This window comes from Mustela lutreola, chromosome 1 (genome assembly GCF_030435805.1).
Source record: "Mustela lutreola isolate mMusLut2 chromosome 1, mMusLut2.pri, whole genome shotgun sequence".
In the NCBI taxonomy this organism is placed as follows: domain Eukaryota; kingdom Metazoa; phylum Chordata; class Mammalia; order Carnivora; family Mustelidae; genus Mustela; species Mustela lutreola.
This window is the reverse complement of record NC_081290.1, coordinates 68,515,642-68,541,677: the sequence shown is the minus strand read 5'-3', so window position 1 is coordinate 68,541,677 and position 26,036 is coordinate 68,515,642. Positions and strand designations below refer to the sequence as shown.

The 26,036-nt window shown below is 52.8% G+C and overlaps 1 protein-coding gene across 1 annotated transcript in view; it reads right to left on the bottom strand.

Annotated features, from left to right (window-relative positions):
- Positions 1-3,400: 3,400 nt before the first annotated feature.
- RNF212 (ring finger protein 212) overlaps positions 3,401-26,036 on the bottom strand; it is a 34,457-nt gene continuing 11,821 nt past the window's right edge. Inside the window, exons 4-11 of the mRNA XM_059167429.1 lie at positions 23,359-23,415; positions 22,753-22,811; positions 21,015-21,067; positions 20,856-20,916; positions 19,893-19,938; positions 15,611-15,674; positions 4,700-4,772; positions 3,401-3,920 (exon numbers count right to left, since the gene is read on the bottom strand). Of these exons, the coding sequence (XP_059023412.1) occupies positions 3,737-3,920; positions 4,700-4,772; positions 15,611-15,674; positions 19,893-19,938; positions 20,856-20,916; positions 21,015-21,067; positions 22,753-22,811; positions 23,359-23,415 (597 nt within the window). The 3' untranslated portion in view covers positions 3,401-3,736. The remainder of the gene's footprint in view (positions 3,921-4,699; positions 4,773-15,610; positions 15,675-19,892; positions 19,939-20,855; positions 20,917-21,014; positions 21,068-22,752; positions 22,812-23,358; positions 23,416-26,036) is intronic.

Below are 26,036 nucleotides of genomic sequence, written 5' to 3'. Positions count from 1 at the left end.
GACTCCCACTCTGTGGGGTGTCTGGGACAGGGCGTGGGGCTGGGAGGTGGCATAACCCAGTCCTGCTTCCTCTGTGCTAAGCCCTTCCTGAGCTTGGGGCCTCCTCTCTCTTCCTGTTGGTCCCAGGGGCTTTCTGCTTCTTCTTCTGGTAAAAGTTTGGCCGCTGGCGGGTGGGAGGTCATAGGGGGGCCCAGTCCCTGGTTCCCAGTGGTTAGAGTTGGGAAATAGTGCTGGTTGGACACCGTTTCTTTCACTTCAGAAAAACACATCCAGCAACTGTAAGTTAATATCCAATTCGACCTTTCATCCGTGGAAATTTTATGGCTAAAAACGAAATTTTGACAGATGGTCTCTGCTTTGTCTTCGAGACAGCAGACGCCCAGAGGAGAAAGACCTAGGTATCCTTGGAAGCCCAGAGGCTTAGGCAGGCTGCTGGCCCCTCTGGAGAAGTGTCAGGGCACTGCTGAGCTGCTGAGCCTGGCGGGGGGAGGGGGCATGGGCACTGGTGCCGAGTCATCCTGGGTGCAAGGGGCTGCGACTTCTGCAAGCTTGTGGGGACTGGTCCCTGATGCAGGACCTGAGAACCCACAGGGGAAATGTTTTTATCTAAGGAAAAGAGGGACTGCAATCCAGCCAGGCTTATACCAAGAATGGAACCCAAAGACTTGCTCGGTCCCAGGGAGTGGGGAACTGGTGGGACCTGAGATGCTGGTTCTCTTCAAAGGTATCTTTCTGGGCAGATTTGACTTCGTAAGCACAGAAATCTGTGCTGTGATTTTAAAGAGAATTCAACTGAAAGCAGTCCCAACACACCAGGGGTCTGGGGAAACTGCCTCTTCTAGAGGTGCGCCCACGATGGGGAGGAGGCGTCTCCCGGAGGCCCCAGAGCACCAGCCTCTTCCCTTCTCTGCAGTGAGCAGGTATCTTCAGCTCAGAGCAGAGCCCACAGCTGGAACTAGCTGCCTTGCCTCTGAGAGCCCACCAGACCGCCAGGCAGTCCCACTGGCCTCACCCCCCACACCGCCGCCCCTGCCCTCTGATCTGCCTCTGCCTCCGGGTTACCTGCCAGGCTTTTCTGGGCGAGGGGCTTAGGACTCTCGTGACTCACAACTCACAACTCACTGGCATCCTGGGCCAAGGCCCCTGTGCTGCTGGGCCTCCTGCCTGCTCTTTCCCAGCCCCGTGGCCTCAGCACCCCATCGGTGCGCTCCCCCGAGGCTCTGCTCCCACAGGGGTGGGCGTGCTCACCCCCCACGTGCGTGTGTATGTGCATGGCAGGCTTCAGAAGCTGATGGTGTGAGCCCAGGTCTACTAAAACCAAAAACAAATGGTCCGACAAGCAGGGCGTCTGAAAGATGAAACATAGTCTGGAGGGTGCTGCACCAGGGCAAGGACAGAGGAAGCCCGTGGGCTGGGTGGTGGGGGAGAGTAGGGTGGGGGTAGGGGGGTGGGTGGAAGGTGAGAGCAGTGTAGGGGTGGGGGGCTGGGTGGTAGGGGAGAGCAGGGTGGGGGTGAGTGGTAGGGGAGAGCAGGGTGGGGACTGGGGGTTGGGTGGTTGGGGAGAGTAGGGTAGGGGTGGGGACAGGGCAGGGCCATTTCCAGGCACCTGCTAGCTGGCCTGAGGAAACATGCACCCCTCCTAGTGTTGGGGCTTGAATAGGTGTCATGTAATTAAGACCAGAGGAGAAACAGAATAAAACCACTGTAGCAGATAAGCTGTCAAGTACTTACTCAGCCCGAAGGTCAGCAGCCTGCCAGGCGGGTGAGGAGTATGAGGCTGTTTGAATGCAATCACTTGTAAAGGTGGGGCATGGGGCTGGGGCCACCGAAACTGTGGCCCGCGGCCCGGGCCACCATGGAGGATATTTGCCCTGCCTGTAAAGATGAGAGCTTGGTCTAGAGAGGGGCCTGAGACCCAGCTGGTACTTTCAGATGTGCTGCTTTCTGGGAATATTACAACCACTGGTGCCCGATGGCCTCCCTGGGGGGCTGTGTGATAGCCCCCCACCCTCACCCTGCAGCACAATCTGGCTGACATCCCCCAAGTCCAAGTGGACCTGCGTAGCCGCTGGTAAACTGGTGGGGGCAAAGCGAGCCTTGGGGTCTAAGCTGCCCAGCCTGCTCATCTTGGTGACTTTCTTTGGCAGGGCCACTTGGAGCAGCCCTGGCCCGAGCCTCAGAGCAGAGGACCGGCTGGGCCTCACCCATCCCGGACTGAGAGCAGACGGCTTGGTGAGTGCTCCGAGCTCACACCTGGCGCTGTGGGCCAGGGCTATCATCTGTCTGGAGTGCTGCTGCCCGGACGTCCCACACAGATCACACTGGAGCAGCAGATGTGCTGAGAGGCTGGTAAACAGCCTGGGACATCATAGCATCGGCCCCAGCAGACACCAGCCCAGCAGCCTCCCGGCCACGAGGAAACTCATTGTGGAGAGTGACAGCCCCAAAGATGTGAGCAGCTAAACCCAAAGTGCAGCTCTGGCTCTGGGTCATGCGGGGAGATGTGTCAGGAGCGTGAGGGCCTGGCAGGTGAGCAGGCGACATGTGGCCCCAGCGGCCCTGCAGTAGGGAGCTCTGGGCTGTCTTCAAGCCAGGCTCCCGGCAGGACCAGGGCAGTCAGGTGCTGTGCGGCATGCAGAGCAGAACCCCGGGGAGTGGGAGCTGAGAGACTGGCGCCTTGTGACTGGCCATCGTCTCACGCTGGAAACCACCATGCACATGTTATAGAACATTTGCAAAGAAGGATACGTGCCAAGACTAGGGATTCTAGAACACTGGAACTTTTCTGGAAGCTCCCCTGCCGTGTGACATAGGGACTGCACCTGCCAGCCAGATGTGCAAGCCACCAGGGGCCTTAAGCCCTCCGGAAGATCGCTGTGTGGTGTGGCCTGGCCAGGGTGTCACCTGACAAGTCACCTGCCCATGCCTCATGCTCTCCAGGTGCAGAAGGGGGTCCTCTCCTCTCTGCCTTGTTCTATGCCTGCCCACCCTGTGAGCCCGGCCCTCGAGAAGGAACACAGACCAAGCTCTTGGGCAAGTCTTAGGTTCTTGACATATAAGGGATCATGATTAGCCCTAGAAGCCTCTTTCCCACCCCATGCGGTCTTGACTAGTTGCTCTCCTCAGCCGAGGACTAGCATCTCACTGACCTGGCAGGAGGCAGGCCCAAAGCTCATCTCCAGAAACCAGTCATTGCCGAACACAGCATCACCTGTGAGCCATGGACACCCAGGTGACAGAGGCTGTCTGGACTGTGTGGCCATTCCCCACAGAGGCCTGTGTGCAGAAGGTCAGGCTCTGCCTAGCCCCCAAGTCTTCCTGCAATAAGCCAGCACGGGGATCGTGCTCTGCTTCAACACTGATGTTTTCAGGAACTTTGAAGGTAATAATAAGAGCCAAGCTTCAAACACGTCACATTTCTGGACAATCAGAAAAGTACTTTATTCAACTGTATGATGTTATTCCATCAAGTATGGACGAATGTTTCACTGCGTCACATTCTACTGGTAGCCCGAGAGCTCCAGGCTGACGGCCTGATGCAAGACCTCGTTCCCCTTTTGAGTGTGGCTGCCCCAAGGCCAGCAGACCCTGCGGAGCATGGGAGCCAAGAGCCGAGGAGCACACACGTGTGAGCCCCTCTCACCAAAGTGCAGAAGCGCGGTTCTCAGGGACAGTCAACCGTCAGGTCCACTCTTCCCACATGTATGTAGACACCCTCCACACACACGTCTCCTTTTCAATGCAGGGCGCACTTGCCTACTCGCTGCCTCTGCAGCAGAGCAGAGATGCTGATGGGCGGCCTGGGTGCCAGTGTCTGGGAACCCCCAAGGCTGGGCGAGCCCCCTCTTGCTGTTCGGCCGGGGGCCCGGGGTGCCGCTGGCTGGGACAGCGCCTTGCAGGGGACAGGCAGCCATGGGATCCTAGGAGTCAATTCAACAGACCTACGTTGGGAGAAGGTTTATGCCCACAGCCAGTCCCTCCTCTGTGCCAGTGCACCCAGTGGGGGGTGGGGGTCTGATGGCCTCTGGAATCGGGTGGAGGGCACACAGATGCAGCTCCGCATGGGCTGGGGAAGATACGTGGCACCGTAGCTGGGCTATCACAGAGGACAAAATGTGTGCCCGCCATTAAAGAGCTTAGGTGGGGGTGGGCAGGAATCCCCTGCCTTCAGGGACCACCTGCCCTGGATGGATGAGACAGAGAGCCTGGATGGAGACCCCTGTGGGGGTTCCAAAAGGCAGCAGAGAATGGGGACCCTCAGGGTCAGAAATGAAGAGTTAAGGGAGTAGTGGTCCCATCAGGTTGGCACATGGCAGCCAAGTCCAGCTCTGCCTGCTGTAGTCAGAGTTTTAGTGGGACAGCCATGTCTGTCTGTCTACCTCTACGACCTTGTCTGTACAGCTGAAAGCCCTCACTACCTGCCCTTTACAGAAATATTTGCCGACCCTAGTCCAGTCCATTCCTGGGATAAGATACCTCGTAGCCGTGAAATGGCTCTTTTGGAGTTTTCAGTAACAGTGTAACTGCCTAAGTTACATTTTAGCTTCAAAAAAGCAAAAATGTGATGTGGTCTAATCTTACTCAGAACATGGACAAATGGGTTGAAAAGGCAATCCATTAAAGGTTCGTGGCATTATCTGTGGGGAGTGGGCAGTCCCATGCCTCCCGCCTGGGTGTCTGTGGAGCAGCAAAACATTACCTGAGAGCCTGTGACACACTGCTGTGACTGGGCGTCAGGCCAAGGAGCTGAGGGCCGCAGCTGGAGATGCTGCCTGTAGAGGATGGGGTTAAAAGGTGAAGGCATGAGACTCCGGGAAGGCAGACACATAGCACCCAGTTGTCCCCCACCACATCCCTAACGTCCTGCTCTCCATGCCCTTCCAGAAGGGGCAGGGTGTCCCCAGCATGGGAGGGTCCGGGGCTTTGTCCCCATGCTCCACAGCTTCCCAGGGGACATTGAGGCCATAGAAACCGGGGTGGGACCACTCAGCCCCCAAAGCCTCCACCTGACACCGCGCTCTGGGCTGCAGGTCTGGTGCAGGGGGGCACTCCATCAGCGTGTGCAAACCTGCGCTCTGCCCTACACTCTATCTTGGTTCCTGTTACTCTGAGAACCACTGGGAGGAAAAGCACCTCTAGAAGCTTCCAGCTCTGAGGAGCGGTTTAGTGCCAGGACTAGCTCGTCCCCACCCACACTGTGAGATATTTACACTCCCGAATTTCTGCTGACATCCTCCCCGCTAATAAGAAGCTTCCTCTAAAGATATAAACAGCCCCTGGCATGTGTTAGTCATAGCAGAGAACAAATATGAAGACTACTCTTGCTTAACACCCGAACTCTTTGTGCCCCAATTTTGGAGAATTTTAACAGGAGAATGGCGGGGAAAGAAAGGACAGCATTTAGGGTGTCCACATGTCCTTTCGTGATCAGAGAACTTGGGTCAGAGAGAGGCAGTATCCTTCCTAGGGCTGCACAGAACCAAGTGGCCAACATGGGTCATTTCTGTGCCACTGGGTTGTGGGGACTGTGGGAGGACATGGCTTCCTGGTGGCTCCCAGCAGACCTGAGTCAGCAGGTGACCCTCAGAAGCTCTGCAGAATCCCTGAGAGTCAAGGAGAAAACCTGTCTCACATGCTTTATTTTCTGTATGTTGTGATAGCTTGACACTGTGGGGCCTTGCTTTTCCTGGAGAGATGACCCCTCCCAGGGCTAGCTGGCTCTCAGAGTAATGATGTGTCTGAAAGCCTGCCTTTGACATGACCACCCAGAGCCTGTGCTCTGAATCACCCCCTACCTTTTACTTTCCACCCTAATCGCCCAAGGCCAACATAACACACGGGGCAGCTGCTACCCCTCCCCCCCAAACTGCTCATACGACCCTAACTAACCAATCCCACACCTGGTCAGGCCCACTGCCTGCTACTCCTTCCCATGAAGACCATGCCTGCATCCCGGACCCAGGGATCCCACATGGGGCTCCATGGGGTGCACCTGCCTCCCACGTCTAGAAAACTAGGAATGAAGCTTCCTCTTGCCTGGCAGCCCCTCCTGGTCTGCCAGCCACATGTCCAATGCAATAAATGCCAGTACATTCTAACACGGATTGGAGCCACAACAGTGATGGTGGGTTACCTGCCCAACATCACAGTCGGTTGAAAGGGTGTCTTATTTACTCTTTTTGGTAATTTGTGGAGAGAACGGTTGTCAGCAGAGATGAGGAAGCAGGTGCCCCCAGAGGTCAACTCACAGGGGTCATGAGGGCCTGAATCTAGCACGATGGGCGCCCCACACACAGCCCAGGAGGACCATGTGACATGGCGGGGTCTGAGGAACTGAAAACCATCCTAGGCCACGTGGGGACTCAGAAGCAAGGCAGGACCGGGCATTCAGGTGCTGAGGTGTCCCCCTGTGTCAGCCCAGCTAAGAACAGGTGGTCTGACCAATGCTGTACCACCAATGGGATGCCAGCATGTTAAGGTCTATAATGCCCATTCAGGGAAGCAATGCACTTTAGAAAGATTTCCATTGAAAAATGAAAAACCTTGCTATTTAGAGAGGGCACATTTCATTAACCAGAGCATGGAAAGACTCATCCCTCTGTGATGTCAGACAGATAGGGGCATTCCTGTAGGGGGAAACATGCAGCAAAAGCAGGCAGTGGGGTTAGGGTTGGGGATGGGGAGGAGCCCCAGGCCGTGGTGAAAGGAGGGCCTGTGCTCCAGGGAAAGGACACCTGCACCCCTGCACAGCTCCCTCACTCATTCCAACGTGCTTGTCAAGAAGAGGTCCAGGCTGCCCAGGAGCTGAGACCAACCTCACGAGAACGATGATGAACCCGGAAAGAGATGTGGATCAGCAGCGCAGAAAGCCCACCCGTGGCACACAGCATGTTCATGTGCTCCCATGGGGCCCTGGTGAGTCGGCAGGATGCTGCAGCCCAGCCCAGAGTTGAGCTGAGGCTGGAGGTGAGGCCAGGGAGAGGCTATGTCATCTGACCCTGACGGTGGACAGCACTCACATGTGGAGTGAGTGCCTGTGGAGTGAGGTGGGGATAGCCGAGAGCTGAGGGTGTGGAGCGGGCTCCCAGCACAACACCTCTGCACAAGAGACAAGACAGTCTTGAATAAGATAGATAAGGCTGGAGGGCTCCCTGCACAGAGAAAATCTGCAGAAGAAAAGCAACTCCTCACACACAGAAAAACCGCACGGCATGACTTATGGCTGACTCCTCACCAGAAATGAAGGAGTGTGAGGCAGTGGGAAGCCTCCATAGGGCTAGAAATGGTGGGGCAGGAACTCTATGTTCAGCGAAGTAACCCTTCAAGATGTAGACAAAATGAAGACACTCAGAGGTGGACAAAGACTGAGAATCCACTGCTAGCTGACCTGCCCTACAACAAAATGGTGCTTCAGGCTGAAATGAAGTAAGAGCCAACAGTAACTTGAATCCATGGGAAGGAAGGAGGAACTCTGGAAATGGTAAAAATGCAGTACAAGTAAAGAATGTGTTATGTGACTTTGTTTTTCCCTTATGATCTTTAAGTGATGTTGTTTAAAAGAATTAATTAGGAGAATACTGTGTCACTGAGTTTGTAATGTTATGAATGCCATATGTGTTATTATGTGTTATATATAGCATATGTAGTTATACATAAATAGGTTATCATGAAGCAGGGGATGAATTGTAAGGGAGCAGTAATTTCACCAGAGTTGAGTCAGTATTCACTTAAAGTAGATTATGATAGGGTGCACAGTATAATTCCCAGGCAATCACGGAGAAAAGAACAGAACAGGTTGCTAAAATATCAAGAGGAATTAAACGTGTGTTAGTGGGCTCAGCTGTCATAACACAAGACTACAAGCTGGGGCTTAACCAGTAGACATTTATTGTTCATAGTCATGGGGGCTGGCTGGGAGTTTAGGAAGGGCCTCTTCCTAGCCCGTTGACGGCCATCTTCACTCTGCGTGCTCATGTGACCTCTTGGTCCATAGGCATGGAGAGTGAGTTCTCTGGTATACCCTCTTTTTGTTGCTGTATGGTTTTGTTGACACAAATACAATGTGCCTTTTTTACCCTTGTGTCTCTTATAAGGACACTAACCTTATCAGATCAGGGTCCCACCCTATGATCTCATTTACCTCCTAAAGGCTCTGTCTCCAAATAGTCATGTGGGTGGTTAGAGCGTCAACATATCAATTTTAAGGGGATATAATTCAATTTGTAGCAAAATGGTACACTAAAAATATTTAATGCAAAAAAAGGCAGTTAAGGAGATACAAATAACAGTTCCCAAGTCACACATAAAACAAGTAACAAAATGGCAGACTTATTTCCAAATATGCTGATAACTGTATTAACCATCAATGGACCAAACACTCCAGTGAAAACGCAGGCAGTATAAGAATGGATCAGGCAACAAGATAAGCAACATCTGATACTGTCTGCAGGATATATGCTTTGGATTCAGACAAAAATGGGTTGAAAATAAAAAAGAATGGGAAAAACTATGCCTTGCAGACTGTGACCAACTTAAAAATTAAATGAACAGAATTCCACCATCAAAAGCAATTACTGAGGAATACGTTTATCAACAAAGGTAAGATGTATACACTGAGAACCACAGATGATCCCCTGGATAAATTAGAGATTTAGGAAGTGGAGAAACATCCATGCTGATGGACTCAAATGCTGAAAGCTGTTAAGATACCAGTTCTCTCCGAAACTGATGTGCAGGTGCAACACAGTTCCCATTAAAATCCCAGCAGGCTTTTTTGGGGCAGAATTTGACAAAGGATCTTAAGACTTATGTAAAATCACAAAGGTTAAAACAATCAAAATCATTTTGATAAATTAAGAACAAAGTCAGAGGGCTAACACTGATTTCAAAATTTACGGTGAAGCAAAAATAAGGTGGTATTTTTCAAAATTTCATTTAAGTAGTTTCTACACCCAATGTGCAGCTAAAACTCACAACCCCAAGATCAAGAGTTGCACGCTCCACCAAATGAGCCAACCAGTACCCCTAAGATGGTATTTTGATCAGTAAAAAAGAATACAAAGCCGAGAAGAAAACTCTGGCAGCTATGACCAATTGATTCAGTTTTGGACTGTTTATCATATGTAGAATTACAACTGACTTTTGTATATGTATCTTGCATCCTGTAACTTTGCCAACCTTGTTTGATTCATACTAGTATTCTTAAAGATCCCTTATAATTTTCTGCACACAAGGGCATACCGTCTATGATAAGGACACTACACTCATTCTCACCCAATCTATGTGCCTTTCACGTCCTTCTCTGGCCTCTCTGCACTGCCTAGAGCCCCTAGTGGTTGTGGACTGGAGCAGGGCTCTGGACAATGGGTGCCCCACCGTGCACCAGGGGTATGCTTCCTTTCAACAGTACCCTGTCAGCTGTGGGTTTTCTATAGATGCCCTTTACCTGGTGAGCAAGTTGCCTTCTTGAGAGTTCCTACCATGAATGATTACAGAATTTTTTCAAATTATCTTTTGAAAATATCTAATTAAGTCTTTTTTTTTCTACTAATATAGCTAACTAATTGATCTTCAGATGTCAAATAACATTGAATTACTGGGATAAACCCCACTTGGTGATGGTGTACAATCCTTTTCCCCGTCACTAGATTTGATTGCCTCACATACTTTTAAAGAATTTTGCATCCATATTCATAAGAAATACTGCTCAGATATTTTTCTTGTGTTGTCTTTGGCTTTAAGATATTGCTGACTTTGTCAAATGAACTGGAAAGTGTTCAGTCCTCTATTTTCTGAACTTATGTAGGATTATTATAAGTTCATTAAATATTTCATAAAATTCAGCCATGAAGCTATCGGGAAAAGGGGTTTTCTTTGTGGAAAGATATTAAAATTATTAATTCTCACATGATAGAGGTCTATCCAGCGTTACTATTTCTTCTTGAGGTAGTTTTGATAATGTCTTTATAGGAATTTATCCATTTCTTGTAAGTCATCTACTTTGTTGGCATAGAGTTGTTCATAATATTTTCTTATAATTCTTCCAATATCTATAGGGTATGTAGTGATGTCCCCCCTTTCATTCCTGATACTGGCAATTTGTGCTTTCTTGGCACTCTAGGTAAAAGTTTACCAATTTTGCTAATTTTTTTCATAAGACACACTAGGTTGCACTGAGTTTCCTATTTTATAGATTTCTAGTATATTTTGTTGCAGCTTCTTAAGGTTCGGAGCTCACTGGTTTCAGATCTCCTTTTTTTCTAACATAAGCATTTATTTATTTATTTACTATTTTTTTAAAATAATTTTTTATTTTTTTAAATAAACATGTATTTTTTATCCCCAGGGGTACAGGTCTGTGAATCGCCAGGTTTATACACTTCACAGCACTCACCATAGCACATATCCTCCCCAATGTCCATAACCCCACCCCCTTTCTCCCCACCTCCCTCCCCCCAGCAACCCTCAGTTTGTTTTGTGAGATTAAGAGTCACTTATGGTTTGTCTCCCTCCCAATCCCATCTTGTTTCATTTATTCTTCTCCTACCCCCTGAACCCCCCATGTTGCATCTCCACTTCCTCATATCAGGGAGATCATATGATAGTTGTCTTTCTCCGCTTGACTTATTTCACTAAGCATGATACCCTCTAATTCCATCTATGTCGTCGCAAATGGCAAGATTTCATTTCTTTTGATGGCTGCATAGTATTCCATTGTGTATATATACCACATCTTCTTTATCCATTCATCTGTTGATGGACATCTAGGTTCTCTCCATAGTTTGGCTATTGTAGACATTGCTGCTATAAACACTTGGGTGCATGTGCCCCTTTGGATCACTACATTTGTATCTTTAGGGTAAATACCCAGTAGTGCAATTGCTGGGTCATAGGGTAGTTCTATTTTCAACATTTTGAGGAACCTCCATGTTGTTTTCCAGAGTGGCTGCACCAGCTTGCATTCCCATCAACAGTGTAGGAGGGTTCCCCTTTCTCCGCATCCTCTCCAGCATCTGTCATTTCCTGACTTGTTAATTTTGACAAGACACTGACAGCCATTCTGACTGGTGTGAGGTGGAATCTTATTGTGGTTTTGATTTGTATTTCCCTGATGCCAAGTGATACTAACATAAGCATTTAATTATTTATTTTTTTAAAAAAAGATTTATTTATTTATTTGACAAAGAGAGAGAGAGAGAGATCACAAGCAGGCAGAGAGGCAGGCAGAGAAAGAGGAAGGGAAGCAGGCTCCCGCTGAGCAGAGAGCCCGATGCGGGACTCTATCCCAGGACCCTGAGATCATGACCCGAGCTGAAGGCAGCGGCCCAACCTACTGAGCCACCCAGGCGCCCGTAACATAAGCATTTAAAAGTAAACATTTCCCTCTAAGCATTGCTATACCTGCATCTCAAAATTTTTGGTTTGTTGTATTTTCTTTCATTCAAGATATTTTGATGTTACTGGTGATTTTTTTTCTTGACCCATTAGTACTTACAGTTGTATTAATTTCCAAATATTTGTTTTATTCCGATTTTTTTTTCTGTTGCTGACTTTCAATTTAATTCCACTGTCACCTGCAAATACCCTTTGTGTGATTATAATCCCTTTAAATATGTCAGGACTTGTTTTATATCCTGGTACGTGGTATACTCTAGACAGTGTTCCATTTGCACTGGAAAGCAATGTGTGTGGTGCGTTTACTGGATGGGGTCCACATCTGTCAGGTAAGTCAGTGGGGTTAACAGTGTTGTTCAAGTTATTGGAGTGGGTTATTGAAATATCTGAATCATAATTGTTCAGTTAACCATTTCCCTTTTTATTTTTGTAAGTTTTGGCATCAAAAATTTGAGGCCTTCCATTTTTGGTATCTATTGTCATAATGATTATGTTTTCCTGGTGTACTGTCCTTTTTATTGTCCTGAAATGCCCCTCTTTGTCTCTAATAATATTTATCTTAAGACTGATTCTGGAGGATTGGGTGGCTCAATCCATTAAGTGTCTGCCTTCAGCTCAGGTCATGATGCTAGCGTCCTGGGATAGAGCTCCCTGCTCAGCGGGAAGCCTGCTTCTCCCTCTGCTTATGCTTTCTCCATCTCTCTCTCAAATAATCTTTAAAAAACAAAACCAAACCAAAACCCTGATTCTGTCTGATGTGAAAATCGCCTCTCTATCTCTACTGGTTATTGTTTGCTTAATAGATCTTTATAACTTTCCTATTTGTATCCTTGAATCTAAAGTGCGTCTTCTGTAGGGGTATCTCTTGCACCAGTCTGACCATTTCTGCTCTTCTATTGGCAGGTGTTGAGAGCATTCACATTTGATGTGATCATGGGGTGGGGGGGAGGGTTAGATCTGTGTGGGCTACTTGCTGTCTTCTTGTTCCTTTTACATCTTTCCTTGTGTAGCTGTCCTATCAACCTTTGAAAAGTATATTAAGATCTCTAAGATGGAATTGTCTATCTCTTCTTTCCACTTTGTCAGCTCTTGCTTCATAGATCTGTTATTGCATGTGTTTACAACATAACTGTGTCTTCCTGATAGGGTGACCCTGTGTCACCGAGATGTTCCTCCTTCTCTTCTCCAGAAACAACCTTCATCCAAAACTATTTTGTCCAACACTCACACTGTGGCTCCAGCTTGTCTGGTTCTCTTCTGCATGGTGTGGTTTCCTCCCTGTACTTTGAGCCTATCTGCACTGCTGGATTGAAGTGTGTCTCTTGCAGACAGCATATGGCTGCATCTTCTTCCTCCAGTCTGACAACCTCCGTCTTCTGATTGGGGTTTAGTCCTAGTCACATTGAAGGTAAGCACTGATAGGATCTGATTTACACCTATTCTGCTATTTGTCTATAGTCCTCATGTGCCTTTTTTTCTTCTAGTCTGCCTTTATTGGCTTCTTTTTTGGTAAACAAATGCTTTTTAATATAATATTTTAATTCCTCTTGATTTTAAAAAACTATTTTTGGACTCATATTCATGTTTACTTTAAACAAGTCAGCATTCCGCTTAATTCTGTTGAGCTGTGTCACCTCTGCTCCAACATGGCCCCACTCCCCCCTCCTACATGCATACTGCCCTATGTGTTATGTCTGTTTATTATGACCCAATGAGTGTTACCCTTGTTGCTTCCACAATCTTAGGTTTTGTAAAGTAAGTGAGAGCATGAGACCCTGTTCCCTCCAGTGGGTTAGATATTAGATACTGTCCGTGAGTCTGCAGCTCAATGCCTTCTGTTTGGATTTCTTGTAGGGCAGGTCTGCTAGCAACAATTATGTTTTTGTTACTCTGTGATATGTTTATTTTGTCTTAACCTTTGAAGGAGAATTCTCTTAGATATAGAATTCTTGGCTGAGCCAGGCTTGGGGGAGGGGAACGATCTTTTAGAATTTAAGGCCTATCATCCTTAAAACTGTTGAAGACAGGAAAGAGGGAAAGTGAGTAAGACATAAGTGGCTGTACGACGAAATGCAGGGTGTCCTCCCAGGGACCTTGGAGCCTAGAGCAAAGAAGGCTGCTCAGTGCCTATGGGCATAGCCATGCCGATGCTGAGCTGCCCGCAGGCTGTGCTGGGCACCCTTGTCCCTGGAAGAGGGCAGGGTGCCATGTCAGCCTCATGCTCTCAGTGGCTCAGACACACTGGCCATAAAGGGTAGGGAGCAAATTGGGCATAATGTTGGGGGATTCAGCTGAAAGGAACATGGGCGTTTTTTATATTGTTCTTACCATTTTTCTGGGTGTTATTTCTGAAGTATTTTCAAAATAAATTATAAAAAAATCAAGCTGGGACCCTTATCTTACAATGTATCTCAAAATATACTCAAAAGAACTGGGAAAAAGGTAAAATTGAGAACTAGAAAAAAATGGTATGGCTATGGGAAAAAATCTGTCCAAACACAGAAATCTGTGAAGCAGAAAAAACCATAACCACAGATTTGATACATAAAAATGTTAAGCATCAGGGCGCCTGGGTGGCTCAGTGGGTTAAGCCTCTGCCTTCCGCTCAAGTCATGATCTCAGGGTCCTGGGATCAAGCCCCCCATTGGGCTCTCTGCTCAGCAGGAAGCCTGCTTCCCCTTCTCTCTCTGCCTTCCTCTCTGCCTACTTGTGATCTCTGTCTGTCAAACAAATAAATAAAATCTTTAAAAAAATATTAAGCATCTAAAATTTTAAAAAATCAGATAGACAATTAAATAGCAAACTGGATTAAAAAAATCATTATCCTTCATCCTGAGGATTTCATATATGTGAAGGACAAATGAAAAACAGGCAATTCAGACAACAGGTGACTAAAATGAAGACACTCAAGATCAGTCACAGGAATGAGGACACATCTCTTCCAGAGTGGTAGAAGGGACAGTGGGATGCACAGGGTAGGATGCGCACAGGGCCATCATCCTGTCACTTATCCATTCTGATCAACACATCTGAAAAGCATCAAGGGGGTCTCCGTGTTCCTTTGTGGAAACATGTCCAGGGAGAGAACGCAGTGAGGACCAGCATTACGGCACACAGCTCAGACACACTGTGGATAGTGAGGGCAAGAGCCCCCTGGGGGAGGTGGGGGGGCAATGCAGGCTGAGGAAGCAGCCAGGCCGGGCGGCCGCCTATAACAGGAGCCCCACATCACACACCCCAGAAATGGCATCCCAGGAAGCTGAGCAGGACTACAGAGGAAGTACCATGAGTTCTCACCAGCGTGTGGCAGGGAGGTCCACCCATGGGAATAAACCAGCTATACTGGGGGCCTCCATCCCCGGGGTGTGGGGGGCTGCATCCGTGAGCTCAGTTCTCTCCCAGCCAAAACAATGGGCCTGAAGTGGGCAGCATGGGAGCAGCAGGCAAGGAATGGGGACAAGAGGCTGTGAGCAGGCTGAACAGCCATGTTGAGGGGCCGCCCAGCCAGTGGGAACAGTGTCCCCCGTGGAAATGGCAGAGCCACACCCAGGAGGTGCCACCCCAGCATCCCCCAGAACAGGTGCTTTAGGCCCCCCACTCCCACTCAGGTGTGATGAGTCTGCACACACCGTGTCTCTCAGTCCTACTCTGAGGCCACTTCTAGAATGTCCCCTTCAGCGCAAAGCGAAGGAGATGCAGAGCAGAGAACTGGGGTCAAGGGCGAGCAAGCTCAGTGCCAAGTTGCAAATGTCCGCCCCACAGGCCTGAGCTCACTGGGGCCTGGTGAAGAGGTGGGAGCAACAGCAGAGGGGCTAAGCCAGAGGCCCACCCAGACCCCCGTAGGGAGGGGTCCAAGCCTGTTGGTGGCAAAGGCATTCATCTCCCAAACCCATCAGCCACTCCAACAACCTCCGAGGCAAACCTGGAGAGGAAACCATTTTGTTCCAAGCCCAGAGGAGGTGCACATCACCAAAGCATGGTCTGTCCATGGCGGGCTTGGAGGGGTCGGTCTCTGGACTTGCCCACCATGCCCAGGTCCCGTAGTGGGCCCAGCAGCCACACCATTTTGGGGAACAGGTCACTCCTACGCTCACATTATTGAAAGACATCATTGACATGGGTGGATTCTGATGGGTTTGATCGAGTGTTCCTTTCCAGGGACTGTGGCTTGGTCTGCATGCGGACCTGGGGTGTGCATGCCGGGATCCCCACTTACCCATGCGTCCATGCTGAGGTGGGCTGATCAGAGAGATTCTTGCTGGGCCAACTGCCACTTCAGGCTAAGTGTGTAAAAAGAAAACAAGTCAGTTTCCGGTGCTGCCATTTCTGAGGGAGATTCTCTGTATTTCCTAAGGACACACTGCTTAGTCTCCATCCACTGGGCAAGCTCCTGGGCTGGCTCCTGGGCCAGACATGGGCCCTATACCACTGCGTCCCGTGGCCCCAGGGAGCCCACCACTGCCAGCACGTGGAGAGTCCACTAAGTGCTTTGATGGATTTTTTTGAAAGAGAAAAATCAAGTCCTTGACTGACATCTGAAGTTTTAAGATTTTATTTATTTTGAGAGAGAGAGAGAGAGAGAACACACACAAGCCAGATTGGGGACAGGAGAGAATCTCAAGCAGGCTCCCCGCTGGGGGCAGATCCTGACACGGACTTAATCCCATGACCCTGAGATCATGGCCTAAGCCAATACCAAGTCGGACACTTAACCAACTGAGCCCCCTAGGAGCCCCTGATATCATAGAATTTAAAATCCTGGTTAAATCCTCATTTTGTGGGCGCCTGGGTGGCTCAGTGGGTTAAGCCACTGTCTTCGGCTCAGGTCATGATCTCAGGGTCTTGGGATAGAGTCCCACATCGGGCTCTCTGCTCAGCAGGGGGCCTGCTTCCCTTCCTCTCTCTCTGCTTGCCTCTCTGCCTACTTGTGATCTCTGTCAAATAAATAAATAAAATCTTTAAAAAAAAAAATCCTCATTTTGTGCATATAATTCTGTCACCTTGAAATCTAAATGCCAAAGGGGTGAAGTGTTACCAGTTGTAGGGAACCCTGCTCTGGCCACGCACCTGTCATGTTCCCCCTGGGGATGGTCCCCCTCCCTGATTCCCTGAGGGAATAACTCCTTGGTGCAGATGAGAGTGATGGGGGAGCCCTTTTCCAACCAGAGATGCTGCAAGGACGGGGGCCAAAAGCAACCCAGTCCCCACTGTTCTGTCCCTAAGCTTGTCCATCACCCCTCAGGGCCCTGATGGTGGCCCATCTTCCCAGTCTCCCCCCCTGGCACATCTACAAGTGGTCCTTTACTCCACCATCCGGCAGCCACTCCTGGCAGCCGCGCTCTAGGGCATCCCCCATGACCCCACCGCCTGGCTCATACCCGCCAGCCAGACTCAACCCTAGAGGGACCGGCTGCGTTGGGTGGAGGCATTGCAAACAGTACTGCCCTGCCTGGAGGGCCAGCTCTCCACAGCCACGGACAGTGTGCTCACACCCACAACAGAGCTCCCCAGTTTGAAGCGTCTTTCCTGGCCATCTGTGGGAATGGTGGGCTGGATGTAGCTGTCCCCCTATAGACTTGTCTGGTCCCACTCTTTCTGGGTCCTTCCCATCAGCCAGTCCTGGAAACTGCTTTATTATGCTGCTGCTATCAGAGTGAGTCCAGAGTGCCTGGCCTGTCCACCCTCCCCAGGGCTCCCCATTCCATGGCCACCTGCTGGGTCACTGAGTCAGGGCTCCCAAATGCCCCCACCCTGTGTGCCCCAGCAGCCTGTTGCACCTGCTTCCCTCACAGGCTCCCACAGGGCTGTGCCCCTGAACCCGATTTCCACCCAGCTCTAAACAATGGACAGATTTGCAACTTCAGAAAAATTATCATCACGGAGCAAGACTGAAAACTACTGAGTTGGATTCGAGCAGGTAACTTGTCTTTTCTCGCCCTAGCTTCTGCTAAAAAAAAGGACTTTCATTTGTTTTAAGGACAAGGTGGTAACAGGTGAAGCCAAAATGATACAAAGACCCAGAGTGCCCAGCGTGGTGGCCGCAGCACAGATGGCCTGGCTGTGCGGGCACAGGGAGTCAGAGGTACCAGGACAGGGCCGATGAGGATCCATTTCCTGGGGTACAACGGGGTATTACTGCCTGGGCTCAGTATGTTGGCCACTGTGTTCAGGCGCATGCAGAACTCCAACAGCTTCTCAGAGCCCAGGCAAGAGGCCACTCTGAGCAGAGCAGGCACAGACTAGCCCTGGACCTGAGCAAGGAAGCCACGGCTCCCAAGGGAGGTGTCCCACACTAGGCTGCATGTGGGTGGCTCAAGGGCAAAGGCCTCTATGGGGCAGCCAGGAGCTCACCAGAAAACAGAGAAGGCAGGGCGTGGCCAAGCCTGTGAGGAGGAGAGCACCCCCGGGGGGGTAGGCAGTCACAGAGGGGCTCCCTGCCACCCCGCAGACCAGCCTGGCTCAAGGGAGGGTGCAAATACAGCTTCATGCTCCCCCTCTATTTACAACTGCCTCAGCGAATGCTTTTCCTACGAGAAGATAAACACTCTAGAAAGATGTGCAACTCCCCAGTGTTGGGGGTTTACAGCTGTCCAAAGCTCCCTACGCAGGTGTCTGCGGCTGCTGGTCCTGGAGTCACGTGACAGCAGCCCTATCCTGGCCGGGGTGCCCTGCGGGGGCTGCTGGTGGCGTGTCCGTCAGCCTGTTCGCTTCTGCATTCTTGATGGCTGACGTGCAAGGGGGCTTTCACATTCCGCTGGCTTCCCTTATGAATTCGTGAGCTATAGACAGCTTCACTCCATGCTGGTGAGTCCCCAGCAGGAAGTTACAAGTAGGGAAAGCCCCGTCCCTGGGGAGGCTCCAGCCTGCTCGCTGTCTCTGTGCAGGGCGAGGGCAGGAGGTACGAGGCCCCTCCAGGACTGGTAGGGGCCAGGCCCTGGTGGCTGAGCCCCTGCTACTTGCGCAGGGTCTGTGGTGGGCGTGATATCTCCTCGGCTGGCTGCGGTGCCCTCACTCTGCTTCCCCTGTGGCCGTGGTCACTCACCTTGTCAAAAGCACCAGATGACAGCACTGGCCCGCCAGAGAGAGCAATGTTCTCTCAACGCTGTCCTCCCCCTAACCCACCACCGCCCCTGCCCTCCCCGCAACCCACCACTGCCCCGACCGGGTCTCCCAGGAGACGGTGCTCACCCTGCCCCCACTAGATGCACATAGCAGCTCTGGCCAAGGCGCCCTCGTGTGCACCCAGTGTGCACCCGCTCCCAGGGTGGCTGGACTGGCCTGGCAGGGTCCACACAGTAGACAACTCGGCTCTGTATTCTGCTCCGGCAAAGGCCGGGCAAACTGCAGCCCAAGGCCTGTCTCTGATGCACTAGCAGCGGCTCATTTCCAGCCTGGAAGCCTATGTCCTGGAGACCTCTGTGCAGAGCCTCTCTGTCCCCCACCCACCCTGATGGCAGCAGGTGCTCCCACCGGTCTGGCACCTCACTCTGCAATTTCAAGATGGTTTCCTGTGTTCTGGTCCCTTGGCTCTAACAGCCAGCGACCTGTGAGTCCGCAGAGGCTTTCTGTCTCAATCTCCAAAACAAGGCCACATGTTGGGGAGGCTCAGGGTCCAGACTCTGGGGAGCAGAGACCAGCAGGTGGGGCAGTTGCTAGGACCCAGAGAGCGGGAGGCAGTGTATCCCCAGTCTCCATCCAGGGTATGATGTGGGTTGCAGTGATGGCCAGTGGGGTGGCGGAGTAGGGAGAACAGTCTGGCGTGAGCTAAGCACTGGGAGTCTCCTCTGTCCCAGCTCTGAATGGCTTTGTCTTCCCACCTGCTCATCCTGGAATCTGGATGCGTCCCTAATACAGTTCCAGGGTGGCCCCCTTGGAAATGAGTGCTACTATTCACTGAGCAGCCCCGACACCCACGCGTGCCTCACAGGGCGACTGGGAGGCCATGAACAAGAAGCACTAGATGCTATGCCCCTAACCCGTGACGCCCCAACACCAAGGAGCCCGTGCGCACGAGACCGGGACCGGGCCACTCTCCTGACCCACTCACTCCCTCTCTGGGCAGCAGGAACCTCCCTCTGGGGACCAGCTTCCCCTTTCTGAGCTGTGTCTGGCCGGGGGGTGGGGGGCAGTCTGGCCCACCTCGAGCTGGGCCAGGCCTGGGTCCCAAGCTTCCTCTGCTCTGGTCTCTCTCCTGCGCTCCTCAAAACCCTCCACGTTTGTACTTGGCTGGATGGGGCTGAGCCTGATGCAGCCTCACTTCCATCTTGCCTGCCCGTCTGCTCCCTGTCCCTTGGCCAGTCCCGGCCCTGCTCTCTGAAGGGCCATCCAGGAACTATGCTACCAACCACACCCCAGCGGGCTCTCCCCTCAGCACAGCCCACGACAAGAGACCCCGCTGTGATCCATCCGTTAGGCGAATGCTTATGTTCTGGGCACCAAGGAAAACCATGAAAGGACGCTGCGTGGGGGACAAGCAGCCCAGGGACACGGGTACTTACTTTTCTTACCAGGGAAGGAATATGGTCAACCTGCATGGACTCCACTCTGTTAAGTGAACAGTGGGATACGTTTAGTGGGCCTGAGGCCTGTCAGCGACATGACCGCACTGGCTAGGACACCGACCCAGGGCCGGGGTCATGGCCAAACCCTCTTGTGCATCGGGCTCTTCACTGGGTGCCACAGTCAGCCACATGCACGAGGGAGCACTTCTCCTCCGGGCCCTGTGCCTGCTCTGGAGCCCCCGCTCCACTGCTGTCCCACGCCCCCTTCAGTGGGCCACCCATGACCAACACACTTTACACAGACGTGCTTGGTGTTAGCCCCCAACACCTCAGCCCCACGTCTGACAGGCAATATCATCTGAGCAGCCCGGTAGGAGAAAAACGGCAGAAGAAAGGACGAAGGAAGGGTGGGGGAGTGAACCAGGCGCCCAGAGTGCATTCGGGTGCAGCGCCCAAACTCAAGCCTGACTGTCTCAGGGAAGAGCCACGGAGAGGGGCGTGGCTCCCTCTGCCCGGATGGGTCAGGGTCCGCAGGGGTGCCACCAGCACGGCTGCAGTCTCCTGTCCTGTTTCTGTCTGTGCTGGATTCGTTTCTAAGCGCCTCCCCTTGCCTGGCCATCCTGGTCCCAGATCAGTGTCCCAGGGACCACACCCACCAGCCCAGTGTGGGTTCAGGACTGCCCCCAACCAATCACTACGGCTGTGGGGATGGAGATGTGAGGGGCCAGCCTGGGCTGCACACCTGATTCTGGGCTGTGCCTGTGAGGCTCCGCAGGGCACAGAGGAGCCGGAGGGGGGCAAGCTCCTGAGTCCTGAGCTGAGTATCCCCTGAGCTGTCCAGCATCAGGGCACTTGCAGGGATGGGGGGTGGAGAACTAGGGGCATGTCAGAGGAAGGGCTGTGTGACTGGTCACGTCTGTGACTCTCAGGGACTCTCAGCTTTTCCCACCGGGCACACACCTGTCAGAGGCTGACGTGTCAGGGGGCAGGAGCAGGTGTCCGTCTGGCTTTGCTGAAGGAGCTGTTGGGGGGAGTGGGGTCTGAACGTCAGGTCGCGTTCCCCCAATCCCACTGCATGCCTCTTCACATCCCTCCCTGCTCAGGCCCCATGATACTTACTTGAAACTGGAGTTTTTACTGCGCTGAAAGCTGTTTGCTGTGACAATCTCATCCTAAACAGATGGAGAGAAGGTGTGAATTAAACCCTAAACATTTACTCCCACATAAATCATCCCAGTTTGAAGCAGAAGAGGACAAACTTGGCCAAATGCTCCCTGTCTGCCTGGCCCCCGTCCCTTGTCAGCCGCACTTTCTACCCAGAGAAGGCCCTGAGGACAGACCTGTGGCTGGCTCAGACCTGCCAGTACCCAGTGCTGGGAGTGAGCAGGCACTGGACAAGGACCTGCCAAGTGACTCAGTGGCCTGGGGCTGGGGGCAGGTGGACGTCAGCATCTGCACTATGGGGACCTCGCACCTGCGAGGGCACTGGCTCCTGCTTACAGACTTCATAACACATGTCTGTTCAGGGCCAGCCTCCCCAGGACACAGTGTTGTCACCGAGAGCCAACCCAGCAACTCTTCCACAGTGATCGCTGCCCTGCATGACTTCTGTTCCTTGTGCGCGGACGGTGGTCTGGGGGAGGGCGTCCTCCCTCCAGGATGCAGGCCAAGCCAAGGACATGCACAGTGAGCCAGGAGAACGAGCCTACCCCACCCCAGTCAGGCCACAAGGGCCCTACCTGAAGCAGGAGCCCAAGGAGAACAGGCAGGATCTGGACTTGCAGGGGTCAGGGGTGTGGGAGGCACACAGCCTGTCATGTGCCCAAACAGAAGATGGGGATGAAGATAAGACGACCCCACAGTGGGGAAAATGACCAGGAACCTTCTAGGAATGCAAAACTGAGCAGCTAAAATGAACGTGAGCCAGAAAAGGTGTGCAGCGCAGAGCTGAGCAGAGAAGCTGGGCCAGGGGCTGCGGATACAGGAGCACCTGGGGCAGCCCGGGAAAGACTGCGGCAGTGGACCGGTTCCCCAGAAAGAAAGCTGCTTATACACCAAGGAGAACCATCCGAGTGACCCTGTGTGGGCACACTGCCCTATCTGCCGCTCCCTGGACTTGGACGGAGCTCACGGGGTCTCCGAGGCTGTGCTCACCCTCTTTCCCAAGCACTGAAGGCTGTGCCAGCCTGGGGTGACCTCCGCGGAGTATACGGAGCCCAGAGCACACCCTCACCCTGGTGCTCAGCCCAGACAGGCCCTCCGCTGGTCGTGTGACCACCAGCTGCCCGGTGCAACCCAGCAGCCAACATCCACCAGCAGTACATGGGTCACTGCTGCACATGCAACCAGCTGGGTGGACAGCAGCTCCCCAGAGCCACTGACTTTAACTGAATGAGTGACCGCAAATTGGAACTTCTGAAGAATCTCCGTGTTAACACACCCAACAGAACCCTAGTCCATCTCACAGAACAGAAGGAGCTGTGGCTTATGCAGGGGCTGTGTGGATGCTGCCCTAGGGGGACTGTGGGCTCCACACTGATGGGGACACAGGCTGCCTGCATTCACTGTCACAGGTGCCATGGTTCCTGGCAGATGGGAGGCCAGCGGGCTGTGAGCGGGGGTCCAACAGGGCCTGGCTGCAGAGCCCCTCTGCCCCAAGAAACACCGGGAGCCCCCTAGGTGTTTTCTGTGTATTTTCATGGCTCCTTTCCCTTCCCACTGCAGCTCCGCTCTGACAGAAGCTGCTAGCAAACCAAGTGCTCTTTCTTCCCTCCTCGGTTACAAGGTCTTACTTGGTCTCAGACAGCTGAGCGGACAGCCATCAGCCACCCTGGGTGCGCTGGTGGGGAGGACTCACCCCTGCAGCTGTTCCATCCGCAATGCTGACCTCTGAAGGGACTCCTCCAACTTTGTGATCTAAACACAATCAGACTCCAGTTATCAGGACATGCTGACCCTCTGGGTGTCATAAGCCACGAGTCAGAATGTGGCAGACATGGCACATGGGCCCCGTGTGCAGGCTGTTAGGGCCCCCAGGAACCAGCATGAGAAGGGGTCTGGGCAGCTGTGCAGGGTGGCCCAGCCTCGGCAAGTGGCCTGGACCCGGCGCTGCTTTGAGCCCTCCATCTACACTTCAGACCCACTTTCACCGAGGCTTTGCTCTTCCTCTGTGTGGAGAGGGTATTTATAGGGCAAACAGGCGTCTCAAACGTCCTTTTGTCAACGTCCCCCAGTGCGACCTCCTAGCAGCACTGTGTGGACAGAGCCCAAGACGTTCCGGGGACATTCACCAGTTAGTGTTGGTGTTCCACAGGGAAACTGCCCCATGACCATAGCCGGGTCCCCCAAGCGGCCATGGGCCAACCATGGATGGGAACCTGTGCCAGGGTGTGAGCCAGCAGGACAGGGGCTGGCCCTAGGGTCCCCCACCTGGGTTCATGAGGCAGCAGGTCAGGGGAGTTACCTTTTCTCGATAGAAGGCCAAGAGTCTCTTTCTGTGCTTCTCTTGAAATTCTGAAATCTGAGCAGAGAACGCATGTCAGCTGCCGGCACTGGCACGGGGCTGCAACCACGTACGCTGTCCCAGGAGCCGGCAGGGGCCTTAGGTGCAGTTATAAGCACACTCCATTCCCCCACGGCCCTGCCTGCCCCCTGCCACCCTGTGCCCAGGGCAGAGCTTGGTGCAGCCATGTGGTGCCTGTGCGCCATGTGGCACTCAGGGTCTTGCCATGGCAGAGGACACAACCCAGTGGGCACAGCAACGGGATTGTGGGATGGCCTCCTGACCAAACAGCACCCACGGGGACTCTCTGGACGAGGCTGGCCGGGGATAGTACAGCATGAAGCAGAGCCCAGGGACCTTGTCCACACCCCCAGGGCCTGCTCCACCCGGGACCAGTGCCACCTCTGCTCTTTTGCTTAGAGAAGGCCCAACTTCCACCTCCGCAGGTGTTCTGACTCAGAACACTGAGTCAGAAACCGTGATCTGTGAGTGACTCGGGGCGGAAAGAGCCACCCCACATTAAGGAAAGCTCTTGTTATTTGTTTTATTTTTCTGTTGGAGGTGGGGAACAAGAGGACCAGGAGGGTGGGGGGGGGGCGGAGAGGGAGAAGGAGGATCCCCGCTGAGCATGGATCCCTATGTGGGTGGTCAATCTCAGGACTCCAGGATCACGACCTGAGGCAGAGCCTTTACCCAATGAATCCCCTAGGCACCCCTGAGGGAAGTTTCCAGAAAATTACACCTCCCCTCTGGGAGCACTACACCGTGACTGCTGAAGCCTGATTCTGCTGCCCCAAGTAGGGTTCCTGTGGGCCTGGGATGTGAGGTCAGCATCCTCTAGGGCCAACACCCCATCAGTGCACCCCAGGACTGTGCTTAGTGGGTGGACACGAAGGGACAGCTAACGCTGTCCCCAGGCTTGCAGGGCTAGCTAGCACAGATGGAGGGAGAAACCACGGTGGACAGGATGGCCAGCCCACAGCAGGTCTTGCCTCCTCTACAGGTCAGGCCACCTCCACAAGATGGGGCCATGGTCAGGAGTGACCAACACCCTCTTCCTGTTCTCATCTTCCCAGGGATTCCATGCCCTTGGGGTCTGGGGGACATGTTGCATGGGGCTCCTACTCCACAAGACAAAAACTGATGGATAGACTCAGCCTGGAGTGTTAGTCTGTGGCAGGGGTGCCCCCATGGACATCTTCTTCACGAGGCCATGTCCCAGAAATGTCCCCAGTGTTCGGCCACAGTTCTCAGGCCCTATGGCTCCCTGGAGGCAGCAAGGTGGTATGGGGCATAAAGGAAGGGCTGGCAGGTTCTGGACCAGAGGTGGGGACTGTACACGGTGTGTAGGAGCTCTGGCAGAGCTAGACCCCCCCACCCCCCCGCCTGTTTGCTTGGTTTCACTCCTCGACTGGTTCTGTGCCGGAGGCAGGAAGAGGGTGTCACACACCAATCCCTCAACCTCATGTCCTGGTGCAGGGTCCACTCTGAGAAACAGAAAGCAGGAGCATCTGGAAGTAACCACAGGACGGCCTACCTGGAGCGTCTGGGAGCAGGGCTGTGCCCACACTGGTCCATGGGGCCTTGACCTCAGAAGCCCTGGGATTCCACATGGTCTGCAGGCAGGCCCGTGGCTATTCGTAAAGGAGTACTGGCAGAGAGCAAGCATGCCGGCCTCCATGGCTGGCACAGACAGACAAGTTAGTGAGGCCACAAGCGAGACTATGGGCTAAGCTGAGCTGGGGAGAGCGGCCTGTGCACCAGACACCAAGCCCCTAGGGGCCTGGAGCAAGTCCAAGGGCAGCATTGATCCCAGGGGCCATAGACTGCCCATCTGTACCAGGCAGGGGCCAGCCTCTAGGACTCCGGTGTGTCCGGCTCCTCAGGTTGAGCTGCTGTGGCCTTGACCCAGGCGGAGAATATGGACACCAGCAGAACAAAATGTAAAAGGGCCATGACCCTCCTCTGGTAGGAGTGCCCTCCTGGACGGAGAGGGCACCTGTCTCATGAGATTTTTATGAAGTGCAGAGGCTGAGGAAGTCAAGACCAGGAGCTGAGCATGTCCATGTCCTCTGTACTGGTCCCTGTGACAGGCTGGGGAGGCTGCAGGACAGCTTGAGATGCCTGCTACCCAGCAGGTCCATCCCCCTGGAGAGGCAGCCACATGTCCACACGCAGGCCAGCCCTGCCTCAGGGGAAGGAAGAGTTTCTGCTTCTTTGCAGTTGGATCAGGAAGAGCAACCTCCTGGTCACTTCTGTGGACCCACCTGCCATGGGTCTGCTGTTGTCGGGGTCCATGCCACGGCTTGAGGATGGCCTCACATTCTTAAAAGTTATTGTTGATGCGGCTTTGCCCTGTCAGTGCTAACCCCCACTAGAAATTAATGTCAAGAGGAATTTATGACACATATCCGTTCCTTCAAGAATAGCAAGCCCAGTGTATTAATGCACATAATGATGCCACATTGTGTTGTGTGGCCTCTGGAAACTCCACTTCACACCGAGACAGGCGGCCACTTGGCCATGGGATGTGTGGCCCAGAGGAGTGAAGGAGGTCCCTTGGCAGCTGCCTCTGCAGCCTCCTCTGACCCAGCTCTGCACAGGCGAATGCTCTAGAGATGCCACATCCTTGGCAAGAC